Below are 22,558 nucleotides of genomic sequence, written 5' to 3' on the forward strand. Positions count from 1 at the left end.
CACACTTATGCAAATAAATGCCCCAAATTCTAACACCACGGGCAGAGAGCTTCTATACATGCACCGAGAAATGAAATGAATTCAGAACCTTTCAGGTGCAAGTGAAGAAATTATCTGCTCATGTTTTAAAAGTGTAAAATAGCATGTTAATTTTTCAGGATGTTTACATTCTCATTCCCTTATGTCCCAACAATTCCCTATCAATCATTGTTTAAGGCTTAACCCTTCCTCTACCCTTAATTTCTCCCACAAATTGTCACTGCAGTTCATCTTTAATACGTAATTAGATTCCTCAATTTAAAACTATATTAAGGTAATGGGTTCTAAAGTACAACCAGGCTTATTTTTAACTGCGTGCAAGAAGCTGAAGTACTATGAAAAAATCAAGAATTGTACTGCTCCACTATGAGACTGCAGACCAAAATAGACTAGCACTGGGCTCTTCACCCTGCCACCAACTATAATTAGCTTGTCTACAGCACGAAGGGGGAAAAAAATCACACTACCACTTAAGGTGCTGATAGAACAACCCATTTTTATCCTTTCAGATCCCCTTTTTGTGGGTAAGCCATCCTGTGTTTTGCCTGCATTTGTTAAATCATACCCACTCTCCCCTCTGATACCCATCCGGACTCTTACCATCATTTTGACAATGCAAGCTGAGTTACAGAAGCTCACATTGAGCTGTTCGCCTGGGAATGCTCACTCTCACAGCCTTTTCCCAGCCCTACCTGTTTAAGCAATGCAATTTGGAATTTGCCACAGGGCATCTTCGTGAACAAGGAATGGTGCCCTGCCATATTCCTGCCCCAGGAACCGAGGTAGGCAACAAGGCGCCAGGGGAACCACTATGCATTACAAAGAATGAAATCCCAACATACTTTCTTTGCTGTCGATATCCTGATATGTCTAGAAGGGTTTTCCGAGGGAAAGACCGAAAGAGCTTCTGCACCTGCTGTTTCCATGACAACAATCTTTTTTTCTGTGTCTCTGTAAATGCCTGCAAAAACAAACAGGACTTTTAAATGGGTGATGCAGCCTGGCATTAGAGGGAGAAACATGCAATTAATAGAGGAAAACATTGGAGTCTCTGCAGTTGCCTTTTCTTCACCTGTTTCTAACCTGATCCAAACGTAGTCAGTTTAATCTGGGAGCTGCCCTATTTTGAAAATTTAAGTTTCAAGCATTGGAGGTGCTTGATAAGGTACATGCATCAAACTGTCGACAACCCTTATTTTAGGCTACATTTCTGGCAGATCCATACCCACATTCCTCCTCCCTCCTGACTCCACTCCGGACTCTATTTATCAACCAAGAATGAATTGCAAAATTGATTGTTGAATACTCTGGCTTTTGCAGGCCCCCTGCATTTTCATAATCAATGAAAATTCTCAACCACTCCAAAAATCAATCTGCTTGATGGTGTGTGGTCACCCTAGAGTGGTCTACAGGGTGTCAGAGAATGGACTATATTCTCTGTGTTTCAGGGCTTTGCTGAGAAATCTCCAGTTAATGGGTCTCTTGCCTTACAAAAATTCCAGTGTGCCAGTCCTGACTTAAACCTTCTGTAAAGTTTAGGAAAATATGTAGGTCTGATGCCTTCAGAACTCTTTTCTAGTAAAACTGGTGTGTGTGTTTTGCCTACTGCCTTGTAACAAACTCTTATCTATGTTATATTTCCTTTTGCGTTTAGCCTTTGTACTTGCCACAGACTAGGAAAGGACTTTACGTGGGTTAGGAGTCTCCAAGGCAGGAACTCTCAGATTCGTGATATATTAGAATCACCCAAGGAGACAGTCGAAATTCAGATACCTGGGCTCCCTTCCACATGCCCAGAGCCTGATTTAGTAGATCTGAAGGGGATGTCTAGAGAGTTTGTGTTTGTAGCAAGTGCCCTGGTAATTCTGCTGCAGGTAGAGCATGAACATGGGGTGTTCTAGATGGTGAGGACCCCACGTCACATATGAATCCCCTGCCAAGTGACTAGAACTGTAACTTAGAACACGTGCTGTGGGAAGTCCATGTGATTTGATTGATTCACAGTAACAAGGATGGAGAGAAGATTCCGAAGTAGTTTTGTCAATAGGGCATGAATTCCTTTAAGTAGTCATAAAATATTACTCAGTAACAGACTAAATGACTAGTTCCCATAAAGGAAACAGATTCCTTAAATGGAGAAAAACAAATGACAGCTTAATTGTCTCCCAATGATGCTTAATCTTTAAGGACCTAAATACCAGGAGAGCTCTGTGGACAAAAGCAGAAGGCTGTTAATCATGTGGCAGAAACGTCATTGAAGACTTACAAACCCCTTCTTCCCGGGTGACCTTAGCCAGATACCATTAAGAATATGCATCAAGACGGGCAAGGAGGCGAGGGCGTGGCTGTCCTCCACAGTCCCTCTCATTGGCTGGTGATGCTCCCTGCATGTCCAGCTACACACGAGTACCTCTGAAACTGGGCAAAAGGCAAGCGTTTCTGCTGGACTAACAGTGAGAGGGGATCATTTCTGCTTTTGACTGGCTTATTCAGCCACATGTTGTGTGAGGACACATGTGGGCATGCTGGTCAGGGTGACCTGGGGAGGAGAGTTGTGGGCCAGAAGAAAGCTCTGGATGCAGATGGGCAGGGCTCGAATCCCTGCACGACTTTATGCATGCCCCTCTACCCAAGCCTCAGTGCCTCCTAGAAACTGAGGATAATATCATCTCCCTCAAAAGGATGTTGTGAGAATTAAATAACACATGAAAAACACTTAGAATACCTGGAATGTGCCTCACTCTTAACAATGTTTCAATAGATGCCACTCACAGGTGTCACACTGGGGTTTTGTTTTGGACTGCACAGACCGGCCGTTTGGTGGTGGTATATGGCTGTTCATTGCATTAGGTATTCAACGTGACCTTGAGCTCCAACAATAGCACACAGCAAATGACTTCAAGGCCTCTAAACTATAATACTGAGCTGGTCTGGTGCCAGCCTGAAGGACAACTGGCCTGAGTTTCCAAGTGACAAAGGAGTAAAAGGCTCATTTCATGGATGTGCTTCCTAAGACATCATTACAGACATGACATCTTCCCTGGTGGCAAACAGCATCCAAGAAGGTGGGAATGTTGGCACCTTCCCGGGGAGGTCAGTGCATTCCCTGAGCACCTCAGTGGGCGGCAGGCTCCTTTCCTTCAGGGCTGCAGATGGGAGCCAGCCCATTAGCAGTGCTGAGTGAGAGTAGGGGCTGGTTCTCAGCTGGGGGTGTGGTGCTCGGTTGTGGCTGGCTCCAGGAGTTTCTGAACACTGGTTCCTGGTCTACAGGGGAGTGCTCAGTTATGGGGGATCTGCACTGGCTATGATGCCCAACATCTCACTGCAGCCCCTTCCACTGGCAGCCCTAGGTTGGGCTTGGGAGCAGTTTCCCGAGGGGCCTGGAGGGGAAGGGAAGGCTTCATGCCCAGCAACTGCCCAGGCACCCCTAGTCACCACTCCAGAGTTCTGGCCCTCTCAGGCCTAGACCAATGCATCTCTCTGGAGGAAGATGGCTATGGTGTCCCAGGATATGTGGCTGGATGAAAAGGCTCATAAAGAGGCAAGAGCTCATCTTCCCAGAGCCACCTCAAGACACAGCGAAGTGCCCAGAGGCCTGGGATTATAATTCAGGAGTCAAAGTGACTGGTCTCAGAAGTAAAATTCAGAACTTTCCTCTCCTTCCTTTCATGACTCTGGGGACTCGGTCCCTCCATCCCGGGAACGAAGGGAGGTGTCCTGGCTCACTCAATACCTTCCCTGCTCCCAGCCAGCTAAGGAACAGCATGTCCGGTCTATGAATGGGCGTCCTGTCTCTCTGCGCCCGGGTGAACCTTCTTCCAGGGTGGAGGCTGTGCGCCTCCACAGGGCCTCACAGGCAGGGTGTGTTCTACCCTCACAGAATAACCTGAGGCTGTGGAAAATTATTCAGACGCTTTTCCTCTCTCTCAAAGTAAAATCGTAAAAAGCCCTGAACAACATTTTCCCTTCCAAAGCAGCACGCAGGCCCCTCCATCCTGACATGAACTTAGCAAGCAGACATCTCACCAGCTCCTTCCTGCCCGGGGGCCCCCAGCCACGAAAGGCCCCTCTGGGCAATCAGAGGAGATCACTTGGGGCTGCATGGAGGTAAAGGGGAAAAAACAAAACCAGAGCCAGGGTACCCAGGGAGGACACGCAGGATGGCAGGAAAGCAAGAAGCGTCAGGCCAAAGTTTCAGGGCTGCCGAGGGACAATTAGGAAGCCTGTGGATTGTTTGGCACAGGCAGCTGGAGGACTCATTATTTCTGTCTCATGGGCTCAGCTGTCTTGAGGCAAGGTGGACAGTACCTTGTCCTCCAATATCAATGCTGAGAGCGGGCGTGGGAGAGGGAGCAGAGTTCCGGTTTGCTTTTATCAGAGGCTGAAATCCTCCCCATTCCGTCTGCCCCAAGCCACCCACAAATGTCCTACTTCCCAACAAAACACGGAGCCCTGCAGACATCACCCTCTTCTGCCTCCTTATGAACCGAGTCTCTATCACCAGGACTCTCGCTTGCCTTTCAGGTCTCAGCGTGGAGAGAGTTCCTCCACAGAAATGCCCTGTCCTGGCTCCAGGTTCGGTGCCTGCTGCTGCTCCTCCTCTGTGCTCCAGGGCACACAGGGATGACCTTATCAGAGGCTTTCTCATCATGGCTATGATGACCTGTTTCTTTCTGTCTCACCCCTTCCCACACCACTGTAACCTGCCTAATTCAGGACAGGGCCTGGGTGCTCAGTAAGTATCTATGAATGAACAAGTTGTAACATTCTTCACTGTGTTCTTGCCTTCTCTTCCTTTGTCACTTTTTCCTGGCCCAAACAAGTCCAGTGTCAGGACTGGAAATAGAAAAGGATTAGTCAAGCTTGTGGGGAGAAGCCCTTGTCCCTGAAACAAAGTCACAAATAAGCCTTCAGTACAGGCTTTTGACAGTGCCTGGGTGCTCTAGGGAAGCCATTAAAGAGGGAAAAAAACATTTTTTTTTTCAGTGAAAAGTCTAGAACTTTGGTATAGTTAAACATTTCAGAGGATGGCATGTCTGAGCCCCCGACCTAGGCGGCTGGTCACTGTAGTCACACTGACAGCTTTGGCCAGAGCCGCTTGGGCACGTAAGAATCCATACGTATGTTTCTCCAAGAGGAGAAACTGCAAAAATGAGGGTTTGGGGAAGTGGGGAAGGGGGAGCTGGGATGGAATCCCAGAGGGGGACTGTACCCTTGTATGTGAAGTGTGGGTAGTGGGTGAAGGCCCTGAGAACTGAGTGAGACCTTCAATAGCACAGGGCCCGTGTGGCAGCTGGGAGGGTGAGAACATCAGAGGGAAGTGGAGAAGGGGCCTGGCCGCTGTGCTGGGCGTCTCCCTTCACCGGAGCCTACTGGACTCCTGGAGTACTGGCTGCCCATGCAGCAAAGGTGAGGAGGCCTGAGGCCTTTACTATTTTTTTTCCCCCTGAGACAAGTCTCACTCTGTTGCTCTTGCTGGAGTGCAGTGATAGGATCATAGCTTACTGTAGCCTTGGCCACCTGGGCTCAAGCCATCCATCCTCACACCTTGGCCTCCCCAGTAGGTGGGATTACAGGCGTGCGCCATCACACCTGGCTTTTTTTTTGTAATGACGGGGTCTTAATATGTTTCCCAGGCTGGTCTCAAGCTCCTGGCCTCGAGTGATCCTCCCACCTCGGCCTCCCAAAGTGTGGGGACTACAGGTGTGACCCACCGCCCCGGCTCCCTTACTATCTTATTCTCACATCGAAATCCTACAAAAAGACTTCGCCACCCTAGGTTTATCTGGCCCCAAGTTTTCTCTAGTCTAGGCCTTGTAGCTGTAGCTCTTTGTGGGGAGGGAGGGGTGCCCAAGGAGCTACTGGAGTTTTAGGTCTGAGGTGCAACTCCCTCTCCCTACACGTCCCTCAGGGACAGCCACCAGTGCTGATGGCTGCCTAGCCCCGCCATGCCAAAGGGTCTGTCTCACTCTGTATATGAAGACTGTGCCTGAGAGTCCGGTAGGCACACCTGCAGCCTGCCTCAGGCCTTCTCCAAAAGGATATATGGCAAATACGATTCCTACAACAATCACAAGCCCAAACACACACACACACATACACATTCATTATCTATTTATGGGCTCTCTTTCTCCCTTCCTCTCTCCAGTTCCCTAAGCTAAAAGGCAAGAGTTCAACACAAGATTTTTAAAAGACATGACAACGCCCAGGGCTAAGCAGCAGGGCTCATGTGTTATCCTCCGAGGCTTGGCCACCCGGGGCGGCTTCCCCAGCCAGAAGTCATCTCAGGCGTTCGCTGCACATCAGAGCGCTCAGTCTGGGCAAATCTTTGGACAGCAAAGTAATGTTCAAGCTGTGTTTGGGTTTGAGGCTGTCATAGCCTAGTTCTGCCCAACCTATTATTAATAACTGTCCACCACTCAAAAACAAGTTGTTGGAGACTAAAATGATCACATCACAGAAACTCTGAGAACCTTTGACTTCTATCAATATTTGTATTGATAGAAATATTGTAAGTATATATACTTTTTAAATTTCTAAGCAATAAAAAAAATGGTTTTGTAAAACCTGTCACTACTCACCTCATGAATTAGACACTTGTCTATGAGCTGTAAATAGGAACTTATATTTTCCTCATCAGGTCTGGAGACCAAGAGCTGTGTGCACACTGTAATTAAAAAGAAAAGATGAATTAGAAAAATGCACCCCTTTCTAATCTCTGGGACCTGACTCTCATTTCCCTTCAGGTCCAACACTCTGAGAGGTGTATGTGTCTGCGGCTTTATGTAAGGCTCACAAAAAGGCCAAGAGGATCCTCATTCCACAGAAGTCAAGGGCTGGGTCACCATGGGAGCCCTTGTCTCGAGAAGTCCCTTGGGTTAATTCCAGTCATGCCATTCTATGTGAAGTCTTCTGCAATAAGACACTTCGTGAGAGGAGGAACACAGCAGTGAACAGTGGCATCCTGAGCTCAGTCTTTGAAAGTGGCTCTATGTGAGGGGCTTCAAAAGTATCCAAGACCCTGACACTGTCAGAGAGCAGCCTCCGTGATTTTATGAATGAGCGCACACCCCTCGCCAGGTGCAGAGGCAGTGGCGTTTGTGTTTGGAGGAACGAGCTGGCACCTCCTGGAGACGGGGAGGTGTGTGGGTGTGCACATGTGCAGGAGGCCTGCTACTCACTCCTCAGAGGGTTGCTTTCTCAGAGTGATATGCACATTTATGCACACACAGGCGCAGGCTCACCTACACACTCAAGTCAGTGCTAAATAGGATGGAACAGAGTTAGTCTGCGGGTAGAGTATACATACACACTGGGTTTCTCACAGCCACGTTACCGTGGCCTATTCTGGTCTCATTGTAGAGGTGACGATTCCCCGACTTTCCTAGTCGTGTTTACAGGGCCACGGTGGAGATGGGCAGACAAAAGGAGTCAGCCAGAGAGTAAAAATGTCTGACACTCAAGGAGACCAAGCTTGAAACCTGGCATCCTACTTGATTCCTCCCTGTCCCTAACCCTGCATGGCTGATTGGTCACACAATCCCATTTATTTCTTGCCTTTGCACAGAGACTTTCAGTATAACATTGTTTGTCATAACAAAACCTTGTAAACTACCTCACTGCCTGTTAATTGGGACTTTTTAAAATACATTATGGTTTATGCATACAGTGGAATAGTATGCCATCTTTAAAAAAACTTTGAGATGGTGCTATTTGTACTGATAGAAATATTGTAAGTATATATACTTTTTAAATTTTATTTTATTATTTTGTTTTTGAGAGACAGGGTCTCCACTATGTTGCCGAGGCTGGTCTTGAACTCCTGGGCTCAAGTGATTCACTTCAGCCTCCCAAAGTGCCGGGATTACAGGCATGAGCCACCGTGTCCGGCTATAGTATTTTTTTAAAACCCACCAGCCTATAGAAAAGAATGTAAATAAGGCCTGCGTGTGTATAAAAATGAATATTTGGCTGGGCACGGTGGCTCACGCCTGTAATCTCAGCACTTTGGGAGGCCAAGGCGGGCAGATCACGAGGTCAGGAGATCGAGACCATCCTGGCTAACATGGTGAAACCCCGTCTCTACTAAAAAATACAAAAAATTAGCTGGGCATGGTGGCAGGCGCCTGTAGTCCCAGCTACTCGGGAGGCTGAGGCAGGAGAATGGCGTGAACCTGGGAGGCAGAGCTTGCAGTGAGCCGAGATCATGCCACTGCACTCCAGCCTGGGCGACAGAGCGAGACTCCGTCTCAAAAAAAAAAAAAAAAAAAGTGAATATTCATGTGCTTATGTATGATGATGAAGTTTCTGAAAGGATATCCCAAAACTTAATAGTGACTATCCCTGGGAATGAGGATGGCAGGGTTTGGGGTTGGGGGAGGGTGGTTTTCCACTTTCCACCATGTTGTTAATTTGAATTGTGTACGTTGAGTGTTAACTGGGGTTACAGCTTCCTTTAACGTGGGCAAAATATAAAGAAGCAGGGCCATAGCACTGTGGGTCTCTCGGGAAGTAGGGCAATGTACCGCGTGTTCAGTAGCTGCTCCACTTGGGCTTGGCAGAGCTGTGTCTTCACCCATGGGGAAATCTGTTCTAATCCAACACAGCTAAGGGGTGGGTGGGGGAGAGCGAGGGCCCACCCTGGCCATCAAGCTCCAAGGGAAGCTGTGAGTCATCTCCTCCACCAGATTACTATGAATTTAAGTCTTTTTTTAGGACATGCCTAAGGTGGGTGGTGGAAGGGTGGGGGTTGTTCTTACTGCAAACTTGGTTTTTTAAAATGGTCTGAAATATTGGACAATAACAGAGAAAAAGTTGTTCTCCCCTTCCAAAGGAAAAGTGCTGGCATTACCACATGTTAAAAAATAATCAAGATGTCTTGTAAGACACCCAATCAAGCATAAATTATTCTAATGGTGGACATTTTCAAGGATATGGAAATAAGGGTCTGCCCCAGAAAAGGCAGAGGGTAGCCCAGGTAGAAAGGGGCGCTCTTACCCAAAGGACCACGCTGTGGATTCTACCCTCCCCGACAGGCGTGTACCCAGCATGTATGCTTGGATGGTCTGTGGGAAGGCCTAACTTTAGATACTGGTGTCATCCCTCAATTTTTGCACCACTTACTTATGAGGCATCTACTGTAAGCACTGTGCTACAAGCAGGGTATTGAGTAGCTATTAAAAGTGGTCTGTGCTGCAGACTAATGAAGATACAGTCAAGCAAACAGGCAATTACAATCTAGTGTGAACTGGGCTAAGACAAGGAAAGTAAAGGGGGACGTGGGGCAGGTGAGAGGGGGTACCTCACCCAGCCCAGTGGATCAGCAGGCTTCCTGGAGCACGTGAGGACTTGGCTAAGACCTGGAGAAGGAGGCATGACCCAGGTGAAGGGAATGGGGTGAGGAAAAGAGTGTTATAGGCAAGGCTGTCCCATGTGGATGTGCAGTCTGTGCACTGCACAAGCGCATGCCAAGGTGAGTGCTAGCAGTGCCGTGTCCACCCAGACAGGGCACCATCTTGTAATTTACATGAAGGCTTTGTGTAAACTAGTAGGGGCCTAAGTTCTAGGCAGAAGGGAGGTATGCACAAAGGCTCAGAAGCCAGGAAAATATGCAAACTTTTAAGAACTCAAAAGATACAAAGTCTGGAGTGTAGAGTGGAGGTGGTAAGGGCTGTGGAGGTAACAAGGAGGCGTCAGATGACACGTGACTCTTTAGGTTTGGATTTTGTCACCTAACAACAGAGAGAACCATCACATGAAACTTAACCTTGTTGTATCTTGAGCTGATAAGAAGGCACAGTGGTAACCATGTGCATGATGGAGAGACTGCAGGGTTCAAATTTCAGCCCTGCCATCAGCTGTGTAAGCTCAGGTGGGCTAATTAGCCTGTGTGCCTCAGTTTCCTCCTCTGTAAAATGGGATAACTTGGGGATTAAGTAAGCTCTATAGGTAAAGCACGGAGAACTGTGTCTGCAACAGAGGAAAAGCTAAATAAACGCAAGCTATTCGTACTAGAGCATTTCACACGGCAGGCCAGCTGTGAAGACAGAACATAAACGCAGACATGGGAGAACGAGAACAAAACAGTTCCATGCCGGGAATTCTCCAAACCATGGCCACATCTGAGAACACTTTCAGTGGTGAGGAGAGAGGCCACTGCCAAGGCTGGCATCTTTCTGCACAGGGAGATCTTTGGGCTCTGGCTAAAGGTGTCTGTGCCCCTTCAGTTTGTCACTCATTTTCTGCCACTTTTGCTTTGGGGAGAGGGTGAGATGCTGAGTGAATGGTTTGTTCCCGAAATCATCTTTTTCGGAGTCCTTCCCACCTTCCTCCTGCAAGGGTCCACTGGCCCAATGAGCACTGTAATAAAAGGGCTGACGTCCCCTGGTCTGAGGGATTTGGGAGAGAAAGGAGCCGGGATTAAGGAGTAGGTCTCCTGGGGTCACAGTGATTGCAGTTCAAACCCAAAAGGCTTAATCTCTCTGAGCTGCACTTTCCCTATCTGTAAGATGGAGCTAATGATGTCTACTTGGACAGGGAATTTATCCAGCACTCAGGGGAAGCCCCCAGGAGCCTGTCGCTCTGGTTAGTGGTATCCGAGAAGAAAAAAGAAATGGGCGAATCGGGCTCTACCTTTCCCCATGACGCGTGTGAACTGCCCGGGGAGGTCCCCCTCCGGCAGGGGAGCGACGGCCAGCTCCCCATCGCAGCTGCTCAGCTGGTGTGGCTGGAGCCCCCCGCTGGCCCCGGCCGAGGTGGGGGCTGTGGCGCCAGTGGCTGTGGCCCCATCTTTGCAGTCGGGGCTCTGGCTCTCGGGACCCATCAGTGAGGGCTGATGCGGGGCCTGGGGCTCCCGGCGGCGAGCCTCGGGGGTGGTGCTTGGGGAGCTGTAGGCCTTGATGGGAGTCAGGATCATCTGATGCAGTTCCTGGAGCGGGATGCGCAGGCTGCCCCCCTCGATGATGTCCTGGACGGTGAGAGCAGGAAGACCTCCGTTAGGCTCAGGAATAAGGGTCGTCCACCCCCGTACCTGCCCTCCCCTGCCCTGAGCTCTTACAAGATTCATAGCTGCTGGTACCCTCATCAGGACGTTTTTGGGAAAAGGGACCGCTTTCGTTTCATCATTCTAATATTGGCCCAGGTAGAAAACTTGGAAAACACATACAGGTATAGTGAGGAAAATACACACCACAGGAAAATCCCACTATCTAGAGATGACCACTAAAACAATTTGGTATATTTCCTTTTCTGCCTTCCTCGGTGCATTTCTGTAAAATGCGGTTATACATATTACAGTCACATGCTTTAGAAGCTGTACAACAAAGTTGGGTGACATGATGGCTTTGTGTCCTGTGTATGTTCTGGATGAAATAGCCCGTTCACACCATCACTCAGTCCATGGCACACGCAGCACAGGGTAGCAATTAAGAGCAGAGACTCTGGGTCAGAGGCTGGGGTTTGGATTCTTGCACTCCCACGTGAACCTGGGAAAATGGCTTAACCACTTTGTGCCTCAGTTTCCCTGTGTACAAAATGAGCATATCGTAGCTGCCTCATTGCCTTTAGGGTTCCCCAAGGAGTTGACATCCAGCCATGAGACAACTATATCATGCCAGGGGCTGTGGTACGGGCTGGGGCTGCTGTGGGGGGAAGCTCCTGGAGAGGGTGACATGGGGCAGGGACCCAAATGAGCGTGGGCATGAGGATCCTAGGGAGAAATGCTCCAGGTGGAGGGCACAGCAAGGGCAAAGGTTCTGAGTGTGGAGTCTGAGGAACAGCAAGGAGGCCTGTGACGGAGCAAATGGGCAATGGTGTCCCGTCAGACACCTGGAGGCCTTGGGCTGGGGCAGGGATGCTGGAATCTAGTCTAAGATGGGAAACCAGGGAAGGTTTCGAGCAAGGGAGTGACAAGTTTTACAAGGATCATTCTGGAGAGGAATATGTACAGAACTGTAATATAATGTATGTCTTTATGTGTTGTATAATAAAAGTGGATCATTCTGCACATATAGTTTGATATACTGGGCACTACTTATTAAAAAAAGAAATAAAAGTTGATTCTGATAGATATTTCTCTCTATGCCTGATGCTCACAGAGGCCCAAACACTTGTGGCTGGGGCTCGGGAGCCTGGGACCCCGCCTGGCATGGTGGCTGGGGTGGGCCCTCTGCAACAAAGCTGCTCTCCCTGTGTTTGTGCACATCAAAGTCTTCCTAGGACCTGGAAAGGACATTGACAATCAGGGTCCCAATTACTTACAAATTATTTAATTTTTTTTGTTTTTTTGAGACAGTGTCTTACTCTGTTGCCCAGGCCAGAGTACAGTGGCATGATCTCGGCCCACTGCAACCTCCGCCTCCTAAGTTCAATTGATTTTCCTGCCTCAGCCTCCCAAATAGCTGGGATTATGGGCATGTGCCACCACGCCCAACTAATTTTTGTATTTTTAGCAGAGATGGGGTTTCACATGTTGGCCAGGCTGGTCTTGAACTTCTGACCCCAAGTGGTCCATCCGCCTCAGCCTCCCAAAGTGCTGGGATTACAGGCGTGAGCCACTGCACTTGGCCCAAAGTATTTAATTTTCTGAGAGCTCAGAATAGCAAGGACATTTAAAAAAGCCTGATGCATGAGTATCCAATCCATTCCTGGGGTCCTCTCTTACGCTTGCTTGATGGCGACAGGGAATGCAAACATATGAAATGTGATCATTTCTGCACCCAAACATTTCCAATCAATCGATCAGAAAAAGGAAAGCTGAGGACGGCAGGCTTGGACGTGCCTGTTTCAACTGTGGGCAGCAAAGAACACCAACAGCCACACCCTGTCGTTGGCAGGAACCTGCTTTTTTGGCGGGGAGGGGTGGGAAGTGGAGCCTGGATTATGCCTTAGCCTAGTTGGCACGAAGGGTTTATGAAGGAAGTGAAATTTTAATTAGCCACCAGAATTGTCTCTCAAAACTGGCCAGGGCCACTGTTCAGCCTATTTTAGGGGAGAAAGTCCCTTTTTCTCTTAGGAGAGTTTCGAGTCTGCCACCTTCCTTCTACATGCGGCAGATGTCTCTGCAGGAGTCAGGCGTGCTCCTGATCACTCCTTCCCTGCTGCCCACAGTAGACCCGGCCCTTTCCCAGCATCTAGACACCATCATGTGATTGGCTTCCTTGACTTGACCTGGTGATGTGACCAGGGCAGGCACAGGGAGGTGAGCTAGCTGACCCGTGCCAGGAGAGCACCTACCACCTTTTCTGATCAGACTGTGTGCTAACTAGGGGACCCCTGGATCCTACCTTGAGGTCCTGCCAACGGCCCAACCTGCCCTTGGGTTGTAGGGGACACTGACCTCCTTGTCCAGCCCCTGACTAAGGAGGGGAAGGGAAAAGAGAGGGATGAAGCTTCCCTATGAAGAGGGGCTAGGAAAGCCACACTGGGGTGATTACGTGTATCCCTGCCATGCCATCCCATGCAGCTGCCGTCAATGGGATGAGCAAATGCATGCTTGGGACACTCTGTCAACTGCACCAAACCCCTGCCTGCTCTTGTCACATGGCAAGAAGGTTTCTCCAGCTAGTGGTGAGAGGAGATTTTGGTTATGTGAAGAGCCTTCAAACAGGAAACATACGCATGCCCCATTCAAATCTTATCCGATTCTTCTATTGGAGACAACCATACCAAAACAAACAAACAAACAAAAACAGAAAAAACCACACAAAAATAAAGAAACCAAATACATAACCAATAATGTTGGACACTTTCTATAAAATATAACTTCCCAGGAATCATGTAGAATTTTTTTTCCCCTCATAGACATCAAGCCATTGTCTCAAAGATAACACTTGGCTTACAACCAGTTAGCTCATCCTCTGCTCAAGCTGGCGTCAGTAGCATGGCACTGCGACCATCAGGTCATGTTCCTGACACTGAAAAATGAATTCCTGAACTCAAAACAGAGTGCCCAAATTGAGAAGGAAACAGGGAAATGGCCAGAATGGAAATCAATCTAGCACCTTTGACTGTAAGAATTCTCCATGTTGACAAAAAAATTGGGAATCCACCCAAGTCTTTACTGATCCTTCATACCGAAAATATAATCCCACATGATAAACACAAAGAGGCACAGTGAAGCTGTTCATTAACTAAGGTGCTGTTACAAAGCTGAGGAGCTCCTTTGAGAGCAGACAGTGGGAAGTCTGGTCCACCATTGACCAAAGCCATCACTCAGGAGACAAGCAGGAAGGAGATTACTTCCTGACTTATACCAGCCCTGATGTGGCTAACTTGGGTCTTGGAGGAAGGCTGGTTCAGTGCCTTTCCTGGGCATATGACAACAAGCTGCAAACCATCTGGGAAAGAGAGTCTCGAACAGCCAAAGTGTCCCCAGCACTCATGTGATGTCTCTAGCTCCATCCTTCCCTTTGTGTAAGAATTGGGATTCCCACATAATAGACAGGACTCCTGTATCTAGCGCATCTATTCTTTCCTCCTCTCATGCACCCATCAGCTGCTGAGCCCTGTCATCAACCAGGCACTGTTACACACTGGGGATAGGAAAACAAATTAAGTCATAATCTTTGCTCTAAGGTGCTTGCGGTTTCTGGGACCCACATGGTATGATGGGCATCAGGGCAGGGAGCTGTGGGAACATATAAGAGGGACCCCTGACCACCATTGCATGTTTCAGGAAAGGATAAACAGCAGGAAAGGAACAAAGGATGACAGGACGCTGTACGTGGCCGAGCAGGGCTCAGGGTGGCCAGAGATGAAGCTGAAGAGCTTTTCCAAGTCCTTAGCAACCAACTTGCTAAGGAGTTTGGACTCACTCGAGTTTCTTTTTCTTAAAATCAGGATACCAGCAGCTCTCCTGATTACCTTAGGAAGTCTGCTGTAAGGGCCAAATCCACTGACAGGGGTGAAACATTTTTAAAAAGTATACAATGCACCTTACTAGTATACGGCATTATTACTCCAGAAATATTTAGCATTTAATATTAAGTTTATCTGCTGTTTCTCTGCAGCACTTGATGGAATCGGGGGTCTCAGATCTGAACCCAAGAGGACAAGATCTGGATGTGTTTGAAGAAAAGCCACAGGCTTACAGAGAAGGATTTTCTCCTTCTGTAAGCAGCAATAAATGGAAGTGAGGTGAATGCATGAGTATGTGTGTATATTTCCTTCCTCCATGCCAGGGACCCAGGCTCAGAACATGGCTTAGTTTCACAGTTTGAGAGTGAACTGAAAAGGCAGGATGGTGAATAAAAGCACACGGAAACATTTTCATTACTCAAGATAAATGCTGAAAAATCTGCTCCAGTGACCACTCTAATTTTCCTTTTCCACCGCATATCTTGAGAAGTCTGCAATTCTGTACCCCGTGGCCCCTCACCCATTCACAACAACTGGTTCACAGGCTTCTGCTTGTTTCCTCCCACTCCCCTGAAACTCCTATCATCATGGCTCAGTGACCTGCTGAGGGCCAATTTCAGAGGACAGTGTTCTGTCTCCATTGTACGTGACACTTCCATGGCACCTGGAGGGATTCCTTCCTTCAAACCCTCCCGACCGGCCGGGCGCGGTGGCTCACGCTTGTAATCCCAGCACTTTGGGAGGCCGAGGCGGGCGGATCACGAGGTCAGGAGATCGAGACCATCCTGGCTAACACAGTGAAACCCCGTCTCTACTAAAAATACAAAAAAATTAGCCGGGCGTGGTGGCGGGCGCCTGTAGTCCCAGGTACTCGGAGAGGCTGAGGCAGGAGAATGGCATGAACCTGGGAGGTGGAGCTTGCAGTGAGCCGAGATTGCGCCACTGCACTCCAGCCTGGGCGACAGAGCAAGACTCCGTCTCAAAAAAAAAAAAAAAAAAAAAAAAAAAAAAAACACACAAAAAACCCTCCCAACCCTCTTGGTGAGCATAGCCTGTATTATTGTTCAGCCCCTCCATATCTTACGGTGCTCCTCAGGGCCTGTCCATGCTCTTGACACTTGGCACACACTTCCGGGGAGTACCTACTATCAGTTACACTCAGATGATGCACAATTGGTTCTTTCAAACCTTGTGGGGCTCCTGGACTCTAGACCTTCTCTTCTGGCCACTGACTTGCCATTTCCACTTGGGGGTCTCACAGGCACCTCAGACTCAACCCTTCCCATGGACCTCCATTTCCTTCTCCTATTTTTTCTGTCCCCAAATGCTACGACACTCAAACCCAAGCCTCGTCACAATCACTAGACTCCCTCTAAATGATCTCTATCCTCCTTCTCCATCCTTACTGCCTCTATTTTTTTTGGTTCAAGGTCCCATCAAGACTTGCTATAGTTTCCTAATGAGTTTCCCGGCCAGCATCCGGCTCTTCTGAAGGCTTCCCACCTCATCACTGCACAGCGGTCTATTTCACCTCAGGAAGCTTCCCCGACCTGCTATGGTGATGACATCGATCAGACTGGGTTGTGAGATCATATGGTGCCATATCTAACTGTCCCAATGTATGTCCCCAGCTCCCCATGGCAGGAACCATGTATGACTCACGGTTAATCTCCAATGGATGGGGCAAATTGAGTCCCAGGCAGCTGCTTGATAAGGGTTCAGTAACTGAACAAAAGAGCTCTGCACACAGAGCTCAGACAGCCACCACTGATTATGAACTAACTATGGGTGGGGCCCCAGCTATCTCCTTAGAAATCTATGTGAGGTAAGAATATGGGAGGCAGGCAAGGGCAGATGACTTTTTTTCCAGCAGCATCATCAGCCCAGCAGTGTCTGTGAATGCCTCAGAAACGGCTGATTTGAGTCTGCCACTGGTGCCATCAGCGATAACAGGTTACAAACAACTCACTCCCTTGCAAAGCAGGAGAGGTAGGGGTTCCAGAGAAGAGAGAGGAGGGCCAGGGGATACGTCCTCAGTGGATGCCTGAGAGAGATTCCCTCCCACCCCATCTCATCAGCTCATGCAGGGACAATACACAGGATGTCCAAACATCTGGGTATTCTGATGCAAGGTCAACCCAGTCATCTGATACACACAAGCTCTCTTCTCTCTCAAAGAAGTCAGACTCAATAAACTCACAATTTCTTTCCACTTGACCACTGGCTGCCATCACACTTTGCTCTGCATGTGGCATCTTTTTAACTTTCCCATTCCAGTGAACAGGGAAGTCACTATTATTCTAGGTGCAAAATCTGGGACACGGAAAACATCATTGACTTATCAAAGGCTAGATGGAAAGTCAATGGCATGTCAGGGTCACCCTTGCTACCTGGCTGCCAGAGTGTTCCCCATGCTGACTTCTGCCAGGCTGCAGGGAATAAAGCTAACAGTAATTTGTCTCCCAGGTGGGTGCGCTTCCTCAGTGATGGAGGATATGAATGAATCCTCAAGGCTGCTCCAGAAAGAAGGGAAGAAATCACTCTTTTGCCATAACACTTAGCAATCAAATCCTTATGCAAAATATTTTCTGTACTTTCTAACAAAGAAAGAGTAAATTGGCCTTTTGAATGTTCCCCCAAAGAGAATGGTTTCTCAATTTAAAAATGGCAATACTCACCTAGACAAGCTGCTTTCTAAAGTAGTATAAAATTAAAAACAACAACAAATAAACCTCAGGTTCAACTGGATAGCTCACTTGTAATTTGTAATTCACTTTAAGTAAGAAGAGGTCTTTAATCACGGATGTGCACGTGAGAAGCCTCTATCTGGCCAGAGGTTTAAAAAGAAACGTTCCTTACAAAGTTATATATGTATATTCTATAAATACATATAATATATATTATATGCATTAAATATAACTTTATATAGTCTATATGTGTAGGGAAAAGAGAGATCAGACTGTTACTATGTCTATGTAGAAAGGAAAGACATAAGAGACTCCATTTTGAAAAAGACCTGTACTTTAAACAATTGCTTTGCTGAGATGTTGTTAATTTGTAGCTTTGCCCCAGCCACTTTGCCCCAGCCACTTTGACCCAACCTGGACTCACAAAAAAACATGTGTTGTATAAAATCAAGGTTTAAGGGATCTAGGGCTGTGCAGGACATGCCTTGTTAACAAAATGTTTACAAGCAGTATACTTGGTAGAAGTCATCGCCATTCTCTAGTCTCAGTAAACCAGGGGCACAATGCACTGCGGAAAGCCGCAGGGACCTCTGCCCTTGAAAGCGGGGTATTGTCCGAGGTTTCTCCCCATGTGATAGTCTGAAATATGGCCTCATGGGATGAGAAAGACCTGACCGTCCCCCAGCCCGACACCCATAAAGGGTCTGTGCTGAGGTGGATTAGTAAAAGAGGAAAGCCTCTTGCAGTTGAGATAGAGGAAGGCCACTGTCTCCTGCCTGCCCCTGGGAACTGAATGTCTCGGTATAAAACCCAATTGTACATTTGTTCAATTTTGAGATAGGAGAAAAACCGCCCTATGGTGGGAGGCGAGACATGTTCGCAGCAATGCTGCCTTGTTATTCTTTACTCCACTGAGATGTTTGGGTGGAGAGAAACATAAATCTGGCTTACGTGTATATCCAGTCATAGTACCTTCCCTTGAACTTAATTATGACGTAGATTCTATTGCTCACATGTTTTTCTCCTTATTATCACCCTGCCCTCCTACTACATTCCTTTTTGCTGAAATAATGAAGATAATAACCAATAAAAACTGAGGGAACTCAGAGACCGGTGCCGGTGCAGGTCCTTGGTATGCTGAGTGCTGGTCTCCTGGGCCCACTGTTGTTTCTCTATACTTTGTCTCTGTGTCTTATTTCTTTTCTCAGTCTCTCGTCCCATCCGACTAGAAATACCCACAGGTGTGGAGGGGCAGGCCACCCCTTCATATATGAAATTATACACATACACATCTTTGTGCACCTGCTGAAAAATTACCACTCCATTAAATGTTTATGTACTCACAAAACTTGCTTTAGCGCTACCTCCCTCAATACTCTGTTCCCTTCCAAAATCCAAAAGCTCCCTGGGATTACTAGAAGAGGTTACCTCTAAAGCTCTGCAGGCTGCAAATACCCACAGAACTTCCCACCCACCACTCTTGCCTCCCAGTACCCATGCATAAGAGTCCCAACCCTGAGGCAGAGGCAATGCTCGTTCACACTTGTGTGAGGTATGAGGACTTCCCTCCTTTGGATCTTAGACGAAATCATGTCGTCGTTAAGTCCTAAAAATGACATTGTTACCAGGGCAGCATCCAGACACAAAGGTAAGAAGAGGACCTGTGAAGTGTCTGTTCATGTCCTTCACCCACTTTTTGATGGGGTTGTTTTTTTCTTGTAAATTTTTTGAGTTCATTGTAGATTCTGGATATTAGCCCTTTGTCAGATGAGTAGGTTGCGAAAATTTTCTCCCATTTTGTAGGTTGCCTGTTCACTCTGATGGTAGTTTCTTTTGCTGTGCAGAAGCTCTTTAGTTTAATTAGATCCCAATTGTCAATTTTTGCTTTTGTTGCCATTGCTTTTGGTGTTTTAGACATGAAGTCCTTGCTCATGCCTATGTCCTCAATGGTATTGCCTAGGTTTTCTTCTAGGGTTTTTATGGTTTTAGGTCTAACATGTAAGTCTTTAATCCATTTATGCAGCCAAAACACACATGAAAAAATGCTTATCATCACTGGCCATCAGAGAAATGCAAATCAAAACCACAATGAGATACCATCTCACACCAGTTAGAATGGCGATCATTAAAAAGTCAGGAAACAACAGGTGCTGGAGAGGATGTGGAGAAATAGGAATACTTTTACACTGTTGGTGGGACTATAAACTAGTTCAACCACTGTGGAAGTCAGTGTGGCGATTCCTCAGGGATCTAGATCTAGAAATACCATTTGACCCAGCCATCCCATTACTGGGTATATACCCAATGGACTATAAATCATGCTGCCATAAAGACAAATGCACACGTATGTTTATTGCGGCACTATTCACAATAGCAAAGAGTTGGAACCAACCCAAATGTCCAACAATGATAGACTGGATTAAGAAAATGTGGCACATATACACCATGGAATACTATGCAGCCATAAAAAATGATGAGTTCATGTCCTTTGTAGGGACATGGATGAAACTGGAAACCATCATTCTCAGTAAACTATCGCAAGGACAAAAAACCAAACACCGCATGTTCTCACTCATAGGTGGGAATTGAACAATGAGAACACATGGACACAGGAAGGGGAACATCACACTCCGGGGACTGTTGTGGGGTTGGGGGAGGGGAGAGGGACAGCATTAGGAGATACACCTAATGCTAAATGACGAGTTAATGGGTGCAGCAAACCAACATGGCACATGGATACATATGTAACAAACTTGCACATTGTGCACATGTACCCTAAAACCTAAAGTATAATAATAAAAAAAAAAAAGAAGAGGACCTGTGTAGGTAGCAAATAAAACGGGACAGTAGGCAGCTGATCACTGCTTTTAACGTTGGAATAAACTTTTTTCAGCATTTAGCATTTTTGAGATGGTTCCTATCAGAGTCACAGGGACCCATTCTGTTGTTAAGTTAAAGCCTGAAATTATTCTCTTGAGAGCCAACTATGTCTGCCTGCCAAAGGCTTTTGACCCCCTCTCTCTGCAGTGTACCTGTTGGTATTTACCACTCTGGGGGCAGCTTTTCTCAAAACAGGTCCTCCCCTGGGAGGACAGTGAGACCAAAACACACTCCGTATTCCCTGCCCTGTTTTGCCAAGATTCCAGCCTCTGATTGTGAACTGGACACCTCACTGATCTCTACAAATGTATACGAGGCAGAGACACAAACATATATAAAAAGGGTGCATTTGACAGCACTTCATCAGGGCTCTAGCACGGCCGGGCAAGGCAGCCTGGGCCCAGGGAATAAGCACACTGAAGCATCAGCTTCCAAAGAAGCACGTGCAACCAGGAAGTTTCACTTCAAAATCATTCCGTTTTCTCTGACTTTGGTAAGGAAACCACATGATACGCTCTAGAAGGTCTGTCGATGACACTTCCAATGGAGAATTTTCCTTGGTTCATTTTCCCATAATGAAAGTGGAAATGTTCCCTCATCCGATAACTTACCCTTTCCAAAGACTTCAGGAGATTTTGTCTTTCTTTGAGCTTCTGAATACTGATGACAATTTTGTGTCTTGCACCTTTGGTAACATTCTGTAATTAAATAACAAGTTACATTTAAATGTATATTTAAAAACATATTTTTAAGAATCAGCTTACAGATTCTTGGAGGCTTTTACTGTCTTCTTTGTTCCTATATGTTCACGGGCTGATCAATATCCACTTATCTCTTGCATTAGTACCCATCGTCATAAAACTCTTCTTACTAAATATTATTAGTATTTTTTGAGACAGGGTCTCACTCTAATTGCTCAGGCTAGAGTACAGTGGCGCCATCTTAGCTCACTGCAGCCTTGAACTCCTGGGCTCAGGTGATTCTCTCACCTCAGTCTCCCAAGTAGCTGGGACTACAGGCCACCACACCTGGCTAATTTTTGTATTTTTAATAGAGATGGGGTTTCGCCATGTTGCCCAGGCTGGTCTCAAACTCCTGGGCTCAAGCAATCTTCCCACCTCAGCCTCCCGAAGTGCTGGAATTCTAGGCGTGAGCCACTGCGCCCAGCCATCTTCTTAATTCTAACTCTATCTGGCTATACATTTGCCCGTGTCTTTTGGCTGTGCTTTTTATCTGTATTCGTATCTTTCTGTATCTTAGAGAGAGATGCGGAACAGCCAATTATTCTACCCAGCATGAAATTTCTTCAGTCTTAGAAGATAATTTTTAAGTCATGCACTCTTCCTTTTCTCCAGGCTTTATAATTTCAGCCCCCCTCAGTTTCCCTGAAGGTCCCAACCCCATACAGATATTCATGGCTTTCTCAAACCCTCCCTGTGTTTTTACCCATCTTGAAAAGATGAGCAGCCCAGTAGAGTCCACATAGAGTGTCATAAAACACGGGGTATTTCTGTTAGTTTGCAGCCTGTCTTTTGTTTCTCTAAGGAAAACTAGAATAGAAAATTACTTAAATTCATAATTCAGTCATCTCTTCAGGAAAATGATTAGGATGCACAGTAAGAGTTGTGGATTTTATCTTCTTAACTGGGTAGCAATGGTGAGCCTAAGGATTTAGTTAAATAGTTGTTGATAATAGACACTGCAAATTTCCTGATAGACAGCCCTTTCTCAAATAAGGTCTCTAACTCAAATGTCTTGCAACTATTCCATAGAATTCTTCTTAAAGAAGGAAAAGATAGGAATATCAACAACATCTTTACTAGAAAAATTAAGACTCAAATGACAAGTGAACCCAGTCTCTAAGATGAAATATTGGGAGTATATTTCTGTTTACCCTTAACTTTGGGTTCTAGTGAATTAAATTACTCTGAAAAGTTTGTGCTAGCCTCTGGCTTTGCCCTCAATTGTTTCTTGTTTTTTTCCCTCAAGTTGAACAACTGATGACTTAGATTTTTTTCCTCAACTCTGACCCAAACACAAAAATGCTCTTAGAAAAGTTCTCATCAACCCCTGGGATTTCAAGGAGCAATCAAGAT

At 46.8% G+C, this 22,558-nt stretch overlaps 1 protein-coding gene across 5 annotated transcripts in view; it reads right to left on the reverse strand.

Moving 5' to 3' along the window:
* The window catches only part of SAMD4A (sterile alpha motif domain containing 4A), a 263,587-nt gene that overhangs the window by 60,658 nt on the left and 180,371 nt on the right, over positions 1–22,558 (reverse strand). For 4 of the 5 annotated variants that reach the window (XM_063645576.1, XM_055289316.2, XM_055289315.2 and 1 more), the window contains 4 exons: positions 21,074–21,160; positions 10,672–11,005; positions 6,621–6,706; positions 882–1,000 (listed from right to left, as the gene is read on the reverse strand). In XM_063645576.1, the coding sequence (XP_063501646.1) occupies positions 882–1,000; positions 6,621–6,706; positions 10,672–11,005; positions 21,074–21,160 (626 nt within the window). Of the gene's footprint in view, positions 1–881; positions 1,001–6,620; positions 6,707–10,671; positions 11,006–16,557; positions 16,654–21,073; positions 21,161–22,558 lie in introns of those variants that run through there. The other variant, XM_055289317.2, reaches the window with a different exon arrangement.

The sequence above is a fragment of the Symphalangus syndactylus genome, chromosome 8 (assembly GCF_028878055.3).
Source record: "Symphalangus syndactylus isolate Jambi chromosome 8, NHGRI_mSymSyn1-v2.1_pri, whole genome shotgun sequence".
NCBI classification, from domain to species: Eukaryota; Metazoa; Chordata; class Mammalia; order Primates; family Hylobatidae; genus Symphalangus; species Symphalangus syndactylus.